The sequence below is a fragment of the Euprymna scolopes genome, chromosome 36 (assembly GCF_053919585.1).
Source record: "Euprymna scolopes isolate OS-2025 chromosome 36, ASM5391958v1, whole genome shotgun sequence".
Lineage (NCBI taxonomy): Eukaryota > Metazoa > Mollusca > Cephalopoda > Sepiida > Sepiolidae > Euprymna > Euprymna scolopes.
Genome location: NC_136517.1, coordinates 54731575 through 54751529, shown reverse-complemented (window position 1 = coordinate 54751529; position 19955 = coordinate 54731575). Strand labels below are relative to the sequence as shown.

The 19955-nt window shown below is 33.5% G+C and overlaps 1 protein-coding gene across 1 annotated transcript in view; it reads right to left on the bottom strand.

Moving 5' to 3' along the window:
• Positions 1–11337: 11337 nt before the first annotated feature.
• LOC145260500 (ribosome biogenesis protein NOP53-like) overlaps positions 11338–19955 on the bottom strand; it is a 48477-nt gene continuing 39859 nt past the window's right edge. Inside the window, exons 10-14 of the mRNA XM_080118614.1 lie at positions 19847–19955; positions 17469–17535; positions 16296–16378; positions 11642–11698; positions 11338–11425 (exon numbers count right to left, since the gene is read on the bottom strand). The exon at positions 19847–19955 is cut by the window's right edge and continues 14 nt beyond it. Of these exons, the coding sequence (XP_079974740.1) occupies positions 11401–11425; positions 11642–11698; positions 16296–16378; positions 17469–17535; positions 19847–19955 (341 nt within the window). The 3' untranslated portion in view covers positions 11338–11400. The remainder of the gene's footprint in view (positions 11426–11641; positions 11699–16295; positions 16379–17468; positions 17536–19846) is intronic.

Below are 19955 nucleotides of genomic sequence, written 5' to 3'. Positions count from 1 at the left end.
TATTGATCAAGTAGTTTTTTTTTTTTTTTTTTTTTTTTTTTTGCCGTTTTTTACCGATAAGTAACAGTCGAGACCATATTTCTAGTGTAGGAGGGGTGCAGAAGTTTAAATAAAATTAAATCTCTTTGCCCCCCCCCCAAAAAAAAAAAGAATGAAACAAAATGACAACTCCTTCTGATTTAAAATGCACCGGCACCGCATTTATTATTTTTTTTTTTTTAACAAAAACAACAAGGTAAATAAACAAAGGTCCAATCGGTGAAAGTTCTTTCGCGGTCATTATGATTAAAATGTTAGATGAAAGTCCTTCGTGGAATTAAGAAGTTTGGAAGGTTAAAGTCCTGTGTGAAAATAATAAGATTATTTGGAGGTTTGTGTTTTATCTGGCGAAGTTTGCCTTACTTAAAAGTCCCATGAGGAAAGTAATTCGGGGTTATTAATTAGAAAATGTGCGGGGTGAAAAATGTGCGTGTGTGCATAAGTGATTTTTGAGTGTCCGCGTGCGCGTGACGTATGTCATCATGGTGTTGACGGCGCCGGCAGCGACGATGTTGTGAAGATAAGAAGCATGTTCTCGTGTGTCGCCGGAGCGACTGAATGAACGAAATGAATTGAATTCACAATTGAATTAACCCTAGAAGACTGTTTGATGCGTGTTTATACATTTTGGGCCGGCTCCAAAAACAAGATTGCTACTGCTGATATTTTTGTTTTTGGAAAAGCGTTAAAAAGACAATCGTATGAATTTTCTTATTGGTCGCTTGTGTCACGTGATACTGTCGCCAACTACGTTCGCCAGAAATATGTTCATTTTAGTTTTGCTGTTGTGAGAAAAGTGTGTGGGCGTATTTGAAATTGTGGCATTGCTGGAAGAACTTATTTTTGTGCAAAATGCACGGGGAAATCGAAATGAATAAAGGTTCGTTTATTTGCGCACGAGCGCGCGCACGCGCGTGTGTGTGACTGCACAAGAGCATAATAAGGAGAGGTAATCAGTGACTCATTCATTTATTTATTGCGGACTATTATACTCTTTTTTTTTATAGTTGTTTCACGACACTTGGGTCAACTATTCCTCTGGCCTACCTGTTATCTACTAGGTTCGTATAATAAAACGTAGAATCAGTGATTATTTTGAGTTTTTACGTGTATTAGAGTTGTCTGCCCTTGTCTATCAATCCGTTGATTTCGTTTTGTTACTCTCATTGAATGAAATCGAGCAAAATTTGATTTTCTTAAATAAAAGAAAAAAAAACTGCTTGATAAAATTAAGTAATTTTGTTTATTTTTCATCTTCACCCGTGACTGTACATCATACATACATGTCTGTATTTTCTTTAATTTTAAATCCCGCCATAAGTGCCATCTGAATAATCACCAAATATTCTTCCCAACGGACGGTAGTTTCCTAGTTTAGCAGTTTTTATTCCCAAGTTCTTATTGACGTTGAGCATTTCTTTTATCGCCATTAAAAAAAAGTGTTTGTTTATATTAATATACAAGAGAAATGTTGAATCCCCAAATAAAATAACAGAAAAACTATTTGATATACTTATCTATCAGGCGAAAGTATTTGTAGACACGAAAAATTACGGAAAATTATCGAGTAAAATTATTAAAAAAAAAAAAAAAAAAATGGTTGTTTCGTATATATTCGATACTTGGTTGAGCTAAACTCATTTTAATTTCACTTGTATTTAATTTTTTTCAAATTTTTAGCGACCATATTTCACTTGTGTATTAATGAGCACCAAATTACTGTATTATTATTTATATATATAAAAAAAAAATAAAAAGGAGGAGTTTATTTTCTTGTAGGAATAAAAGCTTGGTTGTCACATTGTTCCCAAAACAGCCGCCTATTAAAACGGAGCTTTGGGAGGAAGTGATCGAACAGTATAACTGGATTCAAAAATTCTTCAGTGATTATCATAGTCTAGGATTTTTGATGGAGAGATTATTTGATTAGAAAAAATATCATTATGAAAAGCATGACTTGGTAGATATAGTTGCATTTGTTCGCATCTGACTGAAATAGGATATTAAAAGGATATTGAAAAAAAAAAAAAGAAAAAAAACGTGTGTGCGAGGAGAGTCACCATCTTCCGCAAATAAGCCTTTATCTCCATAACTAAATAAGTATTAACCTTTATTCAAGAGAAAACTGGAACACAACGAGAATTGTTCAGTAGGCTGGGTTTTATTGTTAAACTAGGAGCTCCATTCTAGCTGACCGTTCTTAGTGAAATGTTGAGCACAGGATAACTGGATTGATTTAAACTTTTTTTTTTCTTCTTCTTCTGAGAGCACTAAGACATGTTTATGCCTTAATCTTGCTTGGATGCAGGTGTATCATAAAACCCACGCATTTAACAGTCCAGGCTCAATGTTAGATATTGGCCGCGCAATGGCGAAAGGTGTGTTAGTCGACGATTATTATGATTATTCAAGTCAAAAAGTTTTGTCAGTTAAAAACGTTTTAGACGACCACGTTTTACAACTTTTTTATATACTCCATAGATTATAATATCTCTGATTTACGAAATGAGGTTGTCTCTATCTTTTATTTGAGCAACTTTTATGTTACAAAATTCACGCTGTGATTTCATGTTTTATGATGTTGACATCTGTTTTTTTTTAACTGCTTAATTTGAACCATTCTCACTTCACTGCCCACTTAGTGTCGCGGTAACGTGTCACACTTTCTTTTCCGCCTTCACCTCAAGGGTTCGGGTTCAAGTCTACCTCCCTACCAAAATTTTTTTTTCACCTCTAAATACCCGGGCAACGCCGAGCACCCCCGCTAGTTTCTGATGAAAGGATGAATGTCCTGTTTGTAAGAAAAAGTGTTCTTTTATGTAGAATACATACTGTACATCGGTGTTTAAGCCAGGGCTATGTAGGTATGTGCATGCATGCGTTTATGTGTTATGGTAAGAGTCCATGAGTGCGCAGATATAGTAACCATGTTAACTCCATGGTGCTTATTATTGACCCCAGGACCAAGAGGAAGTAAACAGTGTGCTAACCTTTTTATCAGGTTACTTCCACTTTTATAACGTGCTCAGCTTGCCTGAGACATGATCTCTGATTGTGTAAGCCAGAAGGGAAGTGGAAGGTTTGCACCAAATATTTTATGAATAATGGCTTGAATTAAAGTTTAAAATGCAAAAGTTAAGTATCATGGTTCAATTGTGCAGTAAGCAGAAACTTTCATTTTGAACTGCCCGTTTTATCAAAGAACGTACTGTTGATTTTATATGCTTGTGTGGTGGAAAAAAACTTCTAAAATGCATTCGTTATATTAGGCTGTATCAGAGTATTAACTTTGTTCAAAATCATAATGTTCCTTCTTTAATCAGAATTTTTTCGATTATCAATACAAAACCTTAAAAACACTCTTAGACACTAAGTACATTTGTGTGAAAAAAAAAAAAAAAAAAAAAAAAAAATCGGCTCAGTCGTTTCCTAGTCCATAGAGAACAAACTCACACACACAAAGTACCTTATATATATATAGTCATCCACAGATAGACCATTTCGCTGTATTACAGCTCTTCAGTGTGGCTAGACTAGCAACTACCTCAACCACCTAGGCAAAATATTATGCTATTTGGCTGCTGCTAAGATGGTTATCTAAAAATACAATGATCAAATATTGTCTAAATGCCCAAGCTCCATTTGTTTACACAAAGAGCATTGCTTTATATGTTAGCAGCAGTTTTTTTGTTTTTTTTATTTCACTCCCCAATATGTTCAACCCAAAATAGAATTGAAAACGTTTTTGAAGTCTAATTCGGTAGTTTTTTTGTTTTTTTTTCAATAAATAAAAATATAAAATATTCATCTTGAGTGAATTATAAGCATTTTCTTTTTCTTCCTCATCATCAACCTATAATGACAAATGGCGATAACAGTTGAGCTCTTGTTGTTGAATGGCGACTATTATAAATGGAATAAAACATTCAACAATATAAAGACACTTATGTTTTTGGTTTTACACATTTTTGTTTGCGTTTCCTTCCCTGTGTATCATATTTCATTTTTTTTTATCACTTCTCACTCGACAACAACATATTGCTGCCTAGACTACCTTTAGTCATGAATAGTTGTGGCACTGAATTTAACTCAAGAATGTAAACAATACAATTGCTTTTTTTTTTTTTTATTGCTTAAAAATTTATCCACAAAATTATATATACTAGCAGGACCTGTGGAAATTCCACAAGGGACGCATTCATATGTAATATATTGATGTTGGCATTCTGTAGATGTTCAGTGTAAATGTTATTGTAGCGCTGCAAAAGTATTTATCTAAGCTTGCAGGGATGTGCGGCCTAGCCTGGCTGTAAAGTACACTTAAATATGATATTTTAATTCTTGCAGATTTCGTATATATCATCATACAGTTAATGTTCTATCAATTTTTATATGTTATAAAGTTGTGATTTCAAAAATAAAAAAAATATATCCATATGACTTGGGTGCATCAGCTTGAATCGAAACTGAAACTTAAAGAATTCTTAATAAAATTAATTATAAAAAAAAAAAAGAAAGAGATTACTGGAGTGTCATCAGCTATAATAAAAACCGAAACTTATGAAGAATTCTTGGTAAAATTATTTATTACAAGAAATGGAAGTCCATCTATAAATATAAAAGCGAAAATGTATGTTTGTATGTGTGTATGTATGTATGTATGTATGTATGTGTGTGTGTGTGTATGTATGTGTGTATGTGTGTTTGCTTTTTCTGTATGTCTACAAAAGGCTTTTTTCAGAGAAGCGGTCGGTCGCCTAACAACTTTTTAAAACTTTTTATATCACATATAAATCTCAGAGTTAACAACGAAGCTCGCCTGTCTATTTAATTTGCTCGACTTTGGGAAGATAAATATTCAACATTTGTCACTCGCCGCATGTGGGTTAGTCTTTTTCCTATAACATCTTGGGAAGCGTTTCCGCAGTAAATGAAATACTATCCCGCAGTCAAACTTGACCTCATTAACTCCTTAAAACGGGCACCTGCCAAATCCAAGTAATCAAATAAATTCAAACGTGTTTCCGTTAGCATCTCGCGGTGGGGCAATCGCTAACGTCGCACTTTTTTTTTCACACTTTAATTTACAACTTTGCCTCAACGGTTCGGGTTCGATCCTCATACTTACCTACCAAAACAGTTTTTTTTTTAAAGCCCCCACCCCGAAGTTTCCACACACACCTCCAAACACCCGGGCAATGCCGGGTACCCCTCGCTAGTCTATATATATAAAAGCGAAATTGTGTGTATGTATGTATGTATGTGTGTTCGCTAAAAACTTTCGACAGACAGAACAAAAATTCACAAACTTGGTATCATATTGAAGCTCCATCCTTCACTCGAAGAATATTGAAAAATTGGCCAAAAACGTTAATTTTTTCACCCTGTAATCGACAATTTTCTACAGGGGGGGGGGGTCAATACAAAACCGGCCTCTCATGACGACGACCGGTTCTATGCATGCGTCAGATGACATCATGACCTGATTTACTTTAAATAGTTGAAGAATTGACTAAATTTCATGTACGTCGTGTTAGCTCAGTTGTTTAGAGCGTTGGTTCATTATCTAAACGTTTTGGGTTCGAATCGTGGTGTTAGATGTCTTCTTTTTTTTTTCGATTTTTTAAACTTGAATATTGAAGCAGGGTTATTTAAGCCATTTTTCACGTAACGTTCGTTTTTCTGGTTTTTTTTTTTACTTCGCTTATTCTTAGGTTTTCATTAACAACCCCCACCGCTGACCGTACAAACACACACCCAAAAACACCGGGTACCCACTGATTTTTTAAATTTTAATATCGAAACAGGCTTATTTAAGCCATTTTTCACATGTTTTTTTTTTGGGGGGGGGTATTTTTCAGAAGTTTTAACATTCGTTTTTCTGTTTTCTTTTTTGCTTTTCAGATTTTTACATTTTTTACATCGTTCGTTTGCCTTACGTTAGTTTAGTTTGTGTTTTTTGTTTTGATTACCCCCCCCCCCCTCCCCGCTTTATTTTTCAGATAAGTTTTAGCGTTCGTTTTTCTGTTTTCTTTTTTTTACTTCGCTTATTCTTAGGTTTTCATTAACAACCACACCCACCTCCAAACACTCAGCCAGTCTATATATATAAAAGCGAAAATGTATGTGTGTTTGTATGTCTCGCAAAAACTTTCGATAGAGGCGACAGATTTTCACGAGATTGGTATTATTTTGAAGGCCGACATCTTGGACGACAAATTGGCCAAAAACATTAATTCCTTCACCCTAAACTGGATCCTTTTCTACAAGGAGGCGTGCCGAAAAAAATCGTTCCTTCATTTTCTCTCCTGCTACTACGACAACGACGTCATGTTTGACCTAGAAAACATTAACGTTAGTTTAAACCACCTGCAAGTGTTTTTAAAGGTTTAATTTTATCTGTTCTCAATTGTATGTCTCTTTGGCGTAGGGGTAACGTGTCAGGCATTTTTTTTTCCGCCTTAGCCTCGATGCTTCGGGTTCAAGCCTGTCTTTCTACCTAAACTTTTTTTTCTCTTTTACAACTTTTTTCCTACGTTTGTTCGCCGTTTTGTTTTTCTCTTTTTTTTTTTTTTTTTTTGGCTCTGTCGGTGGGGCATTAGAATACGCCGACTGCCCCCCCTGCAGAGGGTAAAAGTCCCTCAATGGGGGTCCTGGATATGACCTTAAACTATATCCAGTGGTGAGGCTCCAGCTTGTGGGCTTTGGGGAGTGTAGAGCCACCCTTTAATTACCATTGCTCCCAGGTCCACTCTGACCCAACTATGGGTTAAATAGAAACCGACGTGAAAACAACAAATATACTCTATTAAAAAAATTTTTCTTCAAAATCTTTGGATTCGGAATTAAATAACCCGAAAAGGGTTGATATGCCGTAAAACAAAAACAACCAACCCATTTTTTTTTAACATTAAAACAGGGTCACCCTCTCCTACATACACACCTTCAAACACCCGGGCAACACCGGGTACCGTCTATAATATAAATCTCACCTGTCTGTTTAAATGTATGTATCTCTGTGTGACCCGATGGGGACCGAGCGATGCTGAGTGACCTTGCTAGTTGATTAAGAAACAACTTGTCGCCTGGGTGGTCTCATTGACACGAATTCAGAGGAATTCGCACGGCTGAATTCTAATGATGATGATGATGGTTTGATGTTGTTTTAAACAGAAATGTCTATGGGATTTTGTCAGAAAGAGAAAAAACAAATAATTGTTATCTCATCTCATTGTTGTTATATATCTGTTAACATGAAAAGTTGTTTTTAAAACCTCTGTTGAGAGGTATGAAGAGATCCAGATATCCTTAGCTGATTAAGGCTGACAACTTAGAATGGGGGTAAGGGTCGCCGCCAAGCATTGACTAATCACTCCTAATTTCATAATAAGTAAGAATCTCAGTGCAAATGAGGGTTAAAATTTGGTAGACATAAGTTCGGAGAGGAGTAGAAATTAGGAGAGAAGATGAGAGGGGAAAATCTTTTCTTTTCGCTTCGGTAAATGAAAGGGTTGCTCTATTATTTTCTCTTCTTTCTCTTTGGCAACCAAGCAAGCCCTTACTGCCCCTCCCCTCTCCGAACTAAGGCGCGGCCGCTGATTGGTTGACCACCACTTATGGGCATACTTGGAGGGGTGAGGGGGGGGGTTACAGCTAGCGTTTTTGATTCTTTTTGCGACACATTCCAATACGCGTGTCTCTGGCAGCTGATCCCTTCCTGTGGACTGACGGTAGATAAAGAACGAAGAACTTGGTAAAGGAAAGAAAACTGCCAGCCCCCTAAGTTGCATGACTAGGCCAGTGTGTTACTATTATTTGTGAAGTCGAAGACAATAATCAATTCTATGTTAAGAAAAACCAATTAAGTTTTGACTTTCTTTTCTTTAATTGGAAACGTCGTTGTGAATGCAATATATTTCTCCGATAGCTCAGGTGACGTTTGGAAGCTGATTTGAAAGCGGAACCGGAGAGCGACCGACGACGAAGACAAATTCAACCACTAGACGAAAACACGGGTGACGCCACAGGTATCGGCTACAACTGCATCTCAACCCACAATCGTATGCACCTGAGCTGCCCTGTAGGGGCTACATCTGTATGTCTGCCTAAAACTTTCGACAGAGGCGACGGATTTTCATGAGATCGGTATTGGGCACTTTTCTACAAGGAGGGAGTCACTTTTGTCAATATTTTCGAAAGTCATCCCCTCTTTTTGATTGAGTAGCCTTAATTTAAACCTTTGTCACTTCCGGTTTGGCAAAGATGTCACATTTTTTTCCTCTCCTTCGCAGTATGGGTTCGAGCTTGCCTGCTTACTACTGTAACGCCTCCGTGCAGCTCAGCTCAGGTGCATAGGCTCATGATTGAAATGCACCTGTAGCCGATACCTGTGGCGTTACCCGTGGTTTTGTCTAGTGGTCGAATTCGTCTTCGGGCCGTTGTCGGTCTCCTTCTGGTTCCGCTTTCAAATCAGCTTCCAACCGTCGCCTGGGTTATCGGAGAAATATATTGCATTCACAACGGCGTTCCAATCAAAGAAAAGAAAGTCAAAACTTAATTGGTTTTTCTTAACACAGAATTGATTATTGTCTTTAATTTTACAAATAATAGTTACACACTGGCCTAGTCATGCAACTTAGGGGGCTGGCAGTTTTCTTTTTTTTACCAAGTTCTCCGTTCTTCATCTACCGTCAGTCCACGGGAAGGGATCAGCGAAAAACAGACGCCAATTAGCTAAGTGTCTTGTTTTTATCAAAACAGTTATTCCTCCGTCCACCTTTTTGGTGGTTATTCTTTCTTCCTTTCCTTTCCTCTCTTCTTTTATCGTATCAATTTGTACTCCCTTTTTCCTCTCCCTCTCTCTCTCTGTTTCCCTAATTTCTACTCCTTCTCTCGGCTTTTATCTATACCAATTTTTAACCCTCATTGCACTTATGTAATTAGTCACCTCCAGGTCGACCATGTCACTCAACAGGGTTTTAAAAACAACCTCTTCGTTGTTAACAGATTTTTAACAGCCATTATATCGGACAAATTCTCGTTTGTCTTTCTCTTAAAGACCCCACCCGGGCCCTGATGTGATAAGCGACAACTATTTATCTCCATGAGTCAACCATTTTCGGCTGGCGAGTCTGTATTGCCCTTTCTGACCCTAACTTCCTATTGATGTCGGCCAGTAAGACCGCATCCCCCCCCCACGTACCTTTCGATAGAATCTTGTTTCTTTAATAATTTGAATTGTTGTTCTAACCTAAACCATAAAACGACCCTGTATTGCTTTTTCTGCCAACTCGAGAATCTCATTATCATATTTATTTATTTATTTCCCATCGAAATATCCCCATTTCTTCTCTCATAAACATCTGTTTTTCCTTGACCAAGTGTCAGTATGTTCCCCCATGCCTCATCCTCTCCCATCCTCTATTTGAAAAGCAAGATCATCTGGTGTCGCCAGGGATTTCGTCATACTACCACTTTTTTTTTTTTTGCTCAACACACACTTCCAAACATCCAGGCTAGTAACAATTAAACAACAGTCATTCAGATGTAAGCGTGACACACAAAATAAATAACACACACTATCCTATTAATATATAGATTAAAAAAAAAAATGATTCAAAATCAGGAATATTTATAAATCATTTAAATTGATTAAAAAAAAAAAAAAAAAAAAAAAAAAAAAAAAAAATCAATGTTAATTAACATTCACTATGAATTACACCTTTGTAAATTTAATTGGGTAAATTGATGTTACTGCTACTACTGATCTAATTTAAAACATTTCTGATTCTTGTCTAGAATTTTCCTGATATTAAAAAGAAAAAATTGTATGATGTATCATAACTTGAAATATCGTAGTCTAAAAATTAGTTTTATTTTTAAAATAAGAAAATCAAATGTTATGAATTGGCAAGGAGTGACTGCCTTGCTCACCATTTTGAAAACAATCACAAGGGAGATAACATAATTCAAACTTGCAAAATTTTTGTTGTAATGCCTACAAATTCCCATTAATCACTTAAAAATATTCTTTATGAAAATAGAACTATTTTTATCTGTATAATTTAAAAAAATGTTGTTGCATACCTTTTCAATAATGTTGTTTCTATTTTATTTCAATAAATTGCTTCACAATAGAAATATTGAAAAACAAACCAAAAGGAAGTGATTTGCTTTGTCACTACTTCTGGTAGCGCTACACCGGAAGTTAGGAAGTACATTAGCTTATTAAGATTAAGCTTTGCCTATGTGATTATTTTTCCTTTCTTCATTTGCTGTTGCACCCATTGCCAAACCGGAAGTGACAATTAGTTATCATTAAGATTAAGCCTCTCTTTAGCACATAAAGATTAAATTTGTATATGGAATTTTTTAATTATTATCATCATCAGTTATTATGATTAAGCTTTTCCTTCTTTTCTCATGAAATTTGCAGACATGATTTTTATTTCCTTTTCTTTATTAAGATTTAGCTTCTCAACACATAAAAATCAAATTTATGTATGTGATTATCGAGACAAGCTGGACAGATGTATATCCACTTTTATTATTAGCAATCATAAATATAACACTGTAGGACAGGGGTCTCCAACCTATGGCCCACAGGTCAGATCTGTTCCACTAAAGTTTTTAATCTGGCCCACAGGGTTCTTATGGAAAACAAACATTTAAGAAAAATTTTGATGCTTCTTAAGATACAGTCAACAGATTTTAAATTTTTTAAAAATGTTTTAAGCAAAACTATTACACACTTAATTATCATGCCGAAAATAGTATTATATCCAAAAATTACGAAAATTCATCACGTAGAAAGTTATTTATAGTTAAAAATAATTTTTACAAAAAATTTGGTAAAATTGTATTTTTCTTAGACATTATAAAGTAGACAGTATCAGTCTACAAGCAGGGGACATAACACCAAAACAAACATTTTAGATTACTTCTTCATGGCCACAATATTTGTTGTTTATAGTGATAGAATTTTTTTATTTTTTTTTTTTTAAAGAATCAAGTTATCGACTATAAGAAACACCAAAGTTTTTTTTCAATAGAAATGTGTAGTGGTTTTTCCTTTTGTACAGAAAATGATTAAAAGAATGAGGTTTCGTAGAATCAGTTTTGCTAATGAGCAAAATGATATAAAATACATCCACATCATTTCTTTTATTTTACCTGCAGAGTTCTAAAACATCAACAATATGGCCCTTGTCTTAAAACTTTCGAAAACCCCTGCTGTAGAATAATCATTTGGTTAGGGAAAAAAAAAACTAAAAAAGAAAATAAAACAAAGAAAGACCATTAAATGTAGACATTTTATTTTATTTTTTAGTAAAAATAGAAGGATTGAAGATAGCATAAATATCATTTGGAACTCCCCTGAGATTGTCTGAAAAAGAAAAAACATTTACATTATAGGGGAGCATGTGTCAGAAAAAAAAAAAAAATGCTTTTCTTTTGAAAATTTCTATCAGTATTTTTTCTCATCTTCGTTATTAGAGATGGAAAAAAACTGTTTAAAAATCCAGAATAAAATAGAAAAAGATGGTAGGATAGAATCACTTGCAACAAAATTTGCATCGAGAGAAAACAAAGGAAAACTTACGGAACTTCTTTATGTGATCGTTTCTCATATAATTTGGGTTTGTATTTCTTCTGGTCCCTGGAAGAGAAAAAAAAAAAAAATGTTAAAAATTTCACTCTAAACAAATATAAATCTAGGATTGATATGTAGTTTGCTTGAAGCATTGTGTGGGATAGGTATGTAGTAGAGGTTTAGAAGGCTGTCACAATGCGAGGAATGACATATAGTCGTTGTTGGTAAGAGAAGACGAGAACAAGTGGCGATTTACAAACCAATAAGTACATACATATATTTTATATATGCATATATTTATTCAGTTGTATTGGTAAAATGTCTTACTTGTTATGTCTGCGACAAATTCCATTATTAATTTCGGAAAAATTCCCTTTTCAAATGGTTGGCGTAACAGATCGATTCAAAGCATCATGAATCGATCTGTTACGCTTACAGTAGCCCAGATGTGGCAACAATACTCCATACATAGGCAAATGTTGGCCTTATTGAGGTACAGGATACTCTCAGGTATAAGCAGTTTCCTAGCATGATAGAGAGAGCCCACCTTCCTTGCAGCAGCCTTCGCAATATCCTCAACATATATATATATATTCTAGTTCATATTTCCTGAGAATGTCAAGCTAAGGAATTTGAAGGAAAAATTCTCAGGTAGGGAGTTATTTGTCATGGATATCGGCGGTTGGAGAGGTTTCATAAAGGAGAGCAACTTAGTCTTACTAGCATTAAATATCACCATCCATTTATGTCCCCATTTCAACTACGGTCTGGAGGTCATTTTCTAAGGATCCAGCCATTGTCTTGGATTTGAGTACATCTGTTCTTCTCTCATGCATGTTATAGAGTGTTTTATCATCAGCAAATATACCCATCTTGGACTCAATATTATTGGGGAGCTCATTTCCTTAGAAAAATTTTTTTCTCCTATATATTTTTTGTATCCTTCATGACTACAGGGTTTTTAAAACATCATCTATAATATAAATCTCACCTGTCCGTTTAAATGTATGTCTGCCTAAAACTTTCAGAGGCGACGGATTTTCATGAGATCGATATCGTTTTAAAGTTTAACCCTTCGGATGACAAATATCGAAAAATTAGCCAAAAACATTAATTCTTCACCCTCAACTGGGCACTTTTCTACAGGGAGGGGGGTCGTTTTTTTGCCAACATTTTTGAAAATCACCCCCTCTTTTTGATTGACTAGCCTTAATTTAAACCTTCATCACTTCCGGTTTGGTGATGGACATAACAGCAAAGACGTCTTTTTTTTTTTCACATTCTTTTCCTCCTTTGCTGCCTGCCTACTACTACTTTTTTTTTTTTTTTTTTTTGTTGCTCAACACACACCTACAAACACCCGGGCAATGCTGGACACCCAGGCTAATTAAAACTAATGGTTGAATATTGTCAGAAAACAAAATTTTTTTTTGCGATATCAGATAGTTTTCAAATAGACGATCTGGCGCCTCCCTAATCAGGTTGGGGTTGCTGTCTGAGCCAATATAATGAGAAAAACCGAAATTGGCAAAGAGGGCAGTGTATTACTGAAGATTTCCCCTGAGGCATTCATTAATTAATCACGATTAATAAAAAACAAAATACATGTTAAAAATTCCTCAATTTTTTTTTTGCATGAAGTTATGTAAAAAACAAAAACAAAATTTAATTTTAATTGCTCTAATTAAATGAAATATTTATCTTCCAGGTTGATATGCCTTATTAAAAAAAAAAAAAAAAAAAAAAAAATCAATATGGACAATAAAATATTAAACTGATTTGTTTCTTAGAATTCATTTTTAAGTGTCAGAATTTTTTTGTAGCGGGAAGTGGATGTATATCTCTATATAAATAAAATGAACTCATTTTTTCCCGTGGGATTTTGACCTTCATAGGATTAAAAATCAAGATATTTCATGCAAATACATTATGCACAAACGGCAGAACAATATCTGAGGTTTGTTATAGGCTTATTAGTTCTCAAATTCCTCGATAATCTTAGATTTCTATACTTTTTCTGCTGAGAAGTCACGGCCAAAATCGGTTAAGATCAATGGAAGTGGTAAAATATTTTCTCTTAAAAATTCCTCCTCCCCCTGCCACCACTTAACACCGTTTGGAGATCGTTCACAAGGAACAGTTGAGAAGAGAACACCGGTTTGGCTTCATAGTTCTATCATGTGAAGTTATTTAAAATCACTAAACTAAGCTGCAGTGCTCTGTGGCATAGTGGTTAGGGTGCTGGACAATTCACATTACATTTTCACGTTCGCGCCGACCTACCATAGTGTTTTTTTTTTTTTTTTTCCTAAACAACTGGAATGGACTTTTCTTGGTGGCCGAACTGTTAACGTTGCAGATGTTTTTTTTTTTGTTTTTTTTTCACACTTTATTTTCCTACTTTTACTCATGACTCCGGGTTTGATCCTTCCTACTTACCTACCATAACATTTTTTAGAACCCCCCCCCCCCGTCCCGGAAACAAACACTCGGGCAACGCCGGGTACCCCCGCTAGTACAAAATAAAATTGGATTTACATTTTTGGATTTTACCGTCATTGGATACTTTACTTTTCACCAGACTATCCATTCATGTGCAATCACCTTTTTCTTCACTATATTCCCCCCTGCTTCACTTTTTGTTATCAAGTGAGATCTTTGACTTACTTGCAGTTTCAAATACTTTTGCATGCAAAATCCGATCCCGCATTTTGCTAATTCCTACCCTCTGATGAGAAGGAAAGTTTTTTTTCAAAACTCCGCGGATTAAGGACTATCCACTTATTTAGTGTTTCTTTTTCAAATTAAATATGTATTTAATTCTTTTTCAAAGTGTTTTTTTAACACGTTTTATTAACTATTTACTCATATATATATACAGGGTGTCCCAGAAGTCGCGCACCATATATTTATATTTTTTTTGTTTCAGATTTTATTCGGCCCAGAAGTCGCGCATCATATATTTATATTTTTTTTTGTTTCAGATTTTATTCGATATGGGCAAGAAATTAACAATGCAAGAAAGAGTTAAATTGATTTTTATGCTTGGAAGAGATGGGGCTACATACCGCTCGGTAGCTAAAGAATTCAACCGCACTCATCCCGAGCGAGAAAAACCATTGAGCCATACCACTGTCTGCCGTTTGATCAAACGTTTCCAAGAAACAGGTTCAGTTGCTGACCGCGAGAGATGTGGTCGACGAAAGAATGTAACTGATGAGAAAACATCAACTATGGTTTTGGCGAATGTTGCTAGAAGCCTCGTGAAATCAGTAAGGAGACTAAGCCAGGAGCTTACGATTAGCAAATCATCAGTATATCGTATTCTTAAAACACAGAAATTTCACCCGTACAAAGTGCATCTTGTACAAGCTTGATTAATAAAATTGATATTCATTGATATTCATATTTGTTTTTATATAAATCTACATGGTGCGCAACTTCTGGGACACCCTGTATATATGTATATATATATCACCATAAAAAAATTCAATATCATTAAAGCTTTACATACTAAAATATTCCTCAATTTTGGTATTGAGTTATGTTTGAAAAACAAAAAAATCTTCCATTTTACTCACTCTAATTAGTCGCTATTTGCTATAAATTCACCATTCCTAAGTTTTTATTTATCTCTCTCACTATTTAACACTTAATCTCTTTATTTTAGACAATATTTATTTTCAGTTCCATCATTCGGTTTATAATCATCATCTTTGGCATCTAACAGTCACTTGTCTATCCATGGAGACATGCAAACAAAAAGAGGAGTAGGCTGTGTTATATACACACAAGATGTAGAATTATTTCATTATATTTTATTAAACTATTCTCCAATCAACTTAGTTTTGTTTTTATCTAAGTAATAGATTGGTACTGACAAAAGGGTATTAATACATCATTTTATTTTGGAGAGGAGTGTGGAGGGGTAGGGATATAAAGAAATGTTAAAAAAAAAAATTTAGTGTTTGTGTAGATTGGTGATCTTTTCAACTCACACATTTCAAGTGAAAACATTACGTACTTGCATGTCGTGTGGTATAAAATTGCAACAACTACAAGAAATGATGTTGTAGAAAAATAATTACAAGTAAAGATTAACGAGTTTAGTGATTTATTGTATGTTTTCATGTTTGAGAGTTCACAAGATCCAGGAGGAGGTAACTGCAACCGATAATTTTGAAAATGAATATGTACCAACATTTTTAAACACAAACTGCCAGTAATTATAGGAGCAACCGGACTTATGAAAAAGAATTTTACAAACTATCTTACAAATATACCAGGTAAACCAAGTGCAAAGAAGATTCAAACAATTGCACTTAAAGGGATGGTTAGAATCTTAAAAAGATTTCTCGGTTGGAGTGTCTAAAATAGCAGGTGTATGTTTGGCATCTGGTAGGATGCCCCATCCCTGGCTTAAACAAAATAAGAAAAATGAAAAAATTGGAACATACTTGTGTCCGATTTTTTTTTTTTTTTTTTTTTTTTTAAATTTAAAATATTTCTAGCACATTATCTACAGGATCATTTTTCAAAATTTATACTAATTTTGCGATGACTTGTATGTTTTCACCTGAAATATGTTGGTTTAAAAGATTGCCAATCCAGAAACAAATTTTTCAATTTAAAAACAAAAAAACAAAAAACAAAACAAACTTACTTCTTTCTGAACTGTATCCTAGGTTCAATGATATTTCTACGCTGTAAACTAACAAATCTATCTGTCAGTGCATCACCCTCGGGCTGAAAGAGAAAATTAAAAATTTTTAGGTTTCATGTATTTTTAGTTCAAGAATTTTAAAACGTTTTCATGATAATTGTTCTAAAAATATTTCAGGTGTGTTATAAAATTTGTACTTCTGTATCACTTAAATCATTGATATTATCGACCCTGAGACTTTCACATAAGTGATCAAGCTGATCAAATACTAGCTTGTTACCCAGCTACAAAAATGTACCTTTGAAAGAAATAAAAATGGATTTATATGGTAAAATACATGAGAGAAAAAAAAAAAGTAATGAGATATTTGTCTCCCTTGCCAGTCCACTGTTAGAGTATGCTGCCTACAACTTTGCTCTATATCCAATACATGATATCCAGCATCTAGAGAGAGTTCAAAAACTGGTTACAGTCTATCGGATCAGCCTAATGAAAGTGGATTCAAAATGTTTAACTTTTTATCCCTCGAACACCATCACTTACGCAGGGATCTCATTTTGGCCTACAATCGCATCAACGATATACCTCAGGACCTGTTATTCAGTTCTGCACCAGAAAGGGGTCTATGCAGACACTACAAGAAAATATTTCACTGCTGATTTCAATTGAATCAATCAGGATCCGTGGATCTTGGAATAAGCTTCCAAGTGAGGTAATAAATGCACCAACAATGCTACAGTCACTGGCAGTATTTTCAGTTCAACATATCTTGGATGATAGGTTCAATGGATTCACTGCCTTCAACTTTTAAATAGTAACGTAAGGGTTCATGATTTTATAAACAATCTGTTAAATTCAGGTAAATCATCTATGATTAATAATACGCTCTGAAGTCGGCATGTTTTTATAACACTTTTTCAACCTTACGTTGTCTCTTCAAAAAAGATAAGGAAGGATGGGTATAATTTAAAAATAAATAAATAAAAAGGGTTCTTAATCATTGTGCCACTTTATAAAAGCTGTCCACGAGTGACAAAAATGTTATACCATCGATTTCAAGAATCCAATGTATTAATTGTACACACTTTCAATGTAGCTGGCAAATGAGCTCATAGCAAGTGACCATTCTGATAAGTATACTGATCGTTCCAAAGTGAAATAAAGTTTACTTACCACTAATGAGCGTAGACTTTCTGGAAGTTCTTCGCTTAGTTTTATTTCTAATTCGGCATTTGAAAAGCTAGTAATTTAGTTAAGGAAAAATCTTATTGAGTGAATTTTGCCTTGATAAACAGTGTTAAAAAAAGAAAAAAAAAAGAAAAAAGAAAAGAAAAAAGAAAAGAAAAAAGAAAAAGAAAAAAGAAAAAGAAAAAAGAAAAAAGAAAAAAGAAAAAAGAAAGAAAAAGAAAGAAAAAAAGAAAAAAGAAAGAAAAAAAGAAAAAAGAAAGAAAAAAAGAAAAAAGAAAAAAAGAAAAAAGAAAGAAAAAAGAAAAAAGAAAGAAAAAAGAAAAAAAAGAAAAAAAAAGGAAAAAAGTGTTTCTTTTTTTAAATTTAATAACACAAAATCACAAAATAGGAATATTTTTTTAAAACCATCTTTTAAATTTAAAAATAGAGCAATAAAGTTGATGTTTATTAGCAGCAGTTTATCTCAATTTTTTTCAGCCAGCTCACCTCTCAATACATCTTCACTAGTTATGTTTGTTGTCTCCCGGATGAAAAAAAAAATTTTTAAACAAGTAGTGATAATTCGATCTACTATTTTAACCTTGATTTTTGTATTTACAACATTTTGGCCAATGTAACTTCAGGAACATTTTCCGAATTCGAGAACCTTCTAGTAAAAAAAATGTAAAAAATTTCAAACCAGACCTTTTATTTAAACAAATAAGGAGACCTAGTTTTGAAAGCCGATTCATCATAATTTTTTGTAGGTCTCCAAATACTTTTTGATTGTATTCGAAAGATTAAGGACTAAACTTAATTTCCCAAAGAAAAAAAATATTTGTACACATGAAAAAAAAAAGTTATGAAAAATGTTTTCACGGCAATCTAACCAATTCAGCTAAATTTTGAAGTTAAATAAATTCATTGTAAAAATCCTTTTAGAGATAAATATTAGTTTTCTGGGTTTATTTTAAAGATAATTAGTAAAGTAAAATCCTAATTAAATAATAATTAAAAAAAAAAAAAAAAAACCCACTGTGTTTGCACAAAAAAATAGCTGAATTAGACCCAAAACCGAGTATTTTTACCATTCACAAAACCACAACAAACTATACTTTTGGAAATACAGAATATACAGAGGCCCATGTCATGTAATTAAAAAGAAGGAGGGGTGCTGGGGTTTCTTTTTTTTTTCCCCCCCGACGGGTATCCGTACATTTCTATTGTAAATGTTTGTATAAATTTTACCACTTTTTAATTTAATTATTTTTCTATGTTCTGGTTTTTAAATTAATTTTTTTTAATTATTAGCCAATATTATATAAAAATTATGTTACGCCGAAAGTTTCACATTTTTGTGAGCAAGAAAATCATTAAAATCTTGCATATAAAAATTATGTGAAATCTGTAATTGAAAAAAAAAGTAGAAATATTTTTGCTATTATAATTTTTTTGTGAGAAAATATTCAATAAACAATGCTTAATTCAATGGTAATATCGGTAGTTTGAGAAATTCATTTTTCTTTGAGTTATATCGAATTCATTAATACAGACTTTATGGGCTTTTTTGTAATGTTCCTGTAAAAATTATTTTATTTTTATTGTTACGAATTACGATGCTTTATTTATATTTATTTAAATTCTTGCATTTTTTATTTACTACTGAAAACCATAACTTTAGTTAAGGTATTAATATATTTAATATATTTCCACTAAGATTTAAATAAAAATAATTAGTTCATTATATTCCGCGATCATTATTTAATAAATACTGAAAATTTCATCGAAATTGGTTAATTTCCTGATTTTTGATAAATTTTTAAGTAAAGGGAGGGGACATACATTTTGAGCATTGGCATTCATTTTGCCCGCACTTATTATTTAATCAACATGCAAGTAGATTGTTCTTATTCTAACAACCATTACAAAATAGAAGAGTGAATTTATTCTCAGTTTAAAAAAAAAAAAAAAAGAAAAATCGATAGTACATCTTGGATTTATTCAGTAAAACTGTTTAAATTATAGCATTTTAATGTATTTTTTTTTGTCATATCTATTATTGCAATACACAGGTCTATGGTAACTAAGTGGTTATTGATCGACTAAAAACCTGGGAATGCAGAGTTGGAATCCAGTTTATTTCACAGATCATTACCAAACCAACATTTGACCTTATGCGGTATAAAAAAAAATTCAAGAGAAAATCATAGAATGCACATGTGGAAGAAAAGGATAAGTCATTTTTTGAGATAACAGCCATCACGGGTTATCAAAAAAAAAAAAAAAAAAAAAATATATAAATAAAAATAAATAGTAGTACATTTTTGGTGAACTTGTTAACACCAATAAGAGATGTTCCGCTTCACACGCAGATAAAAGGATACTATCTCTTTCCGAGACGTTTTACTCGCGTCTTTGACCGTTCATTCCATTCCTGTTTTTTCATTTCCTTTTTCTGTTGAACCTCTTCATCAAATTTCTTTATTTCTTTCC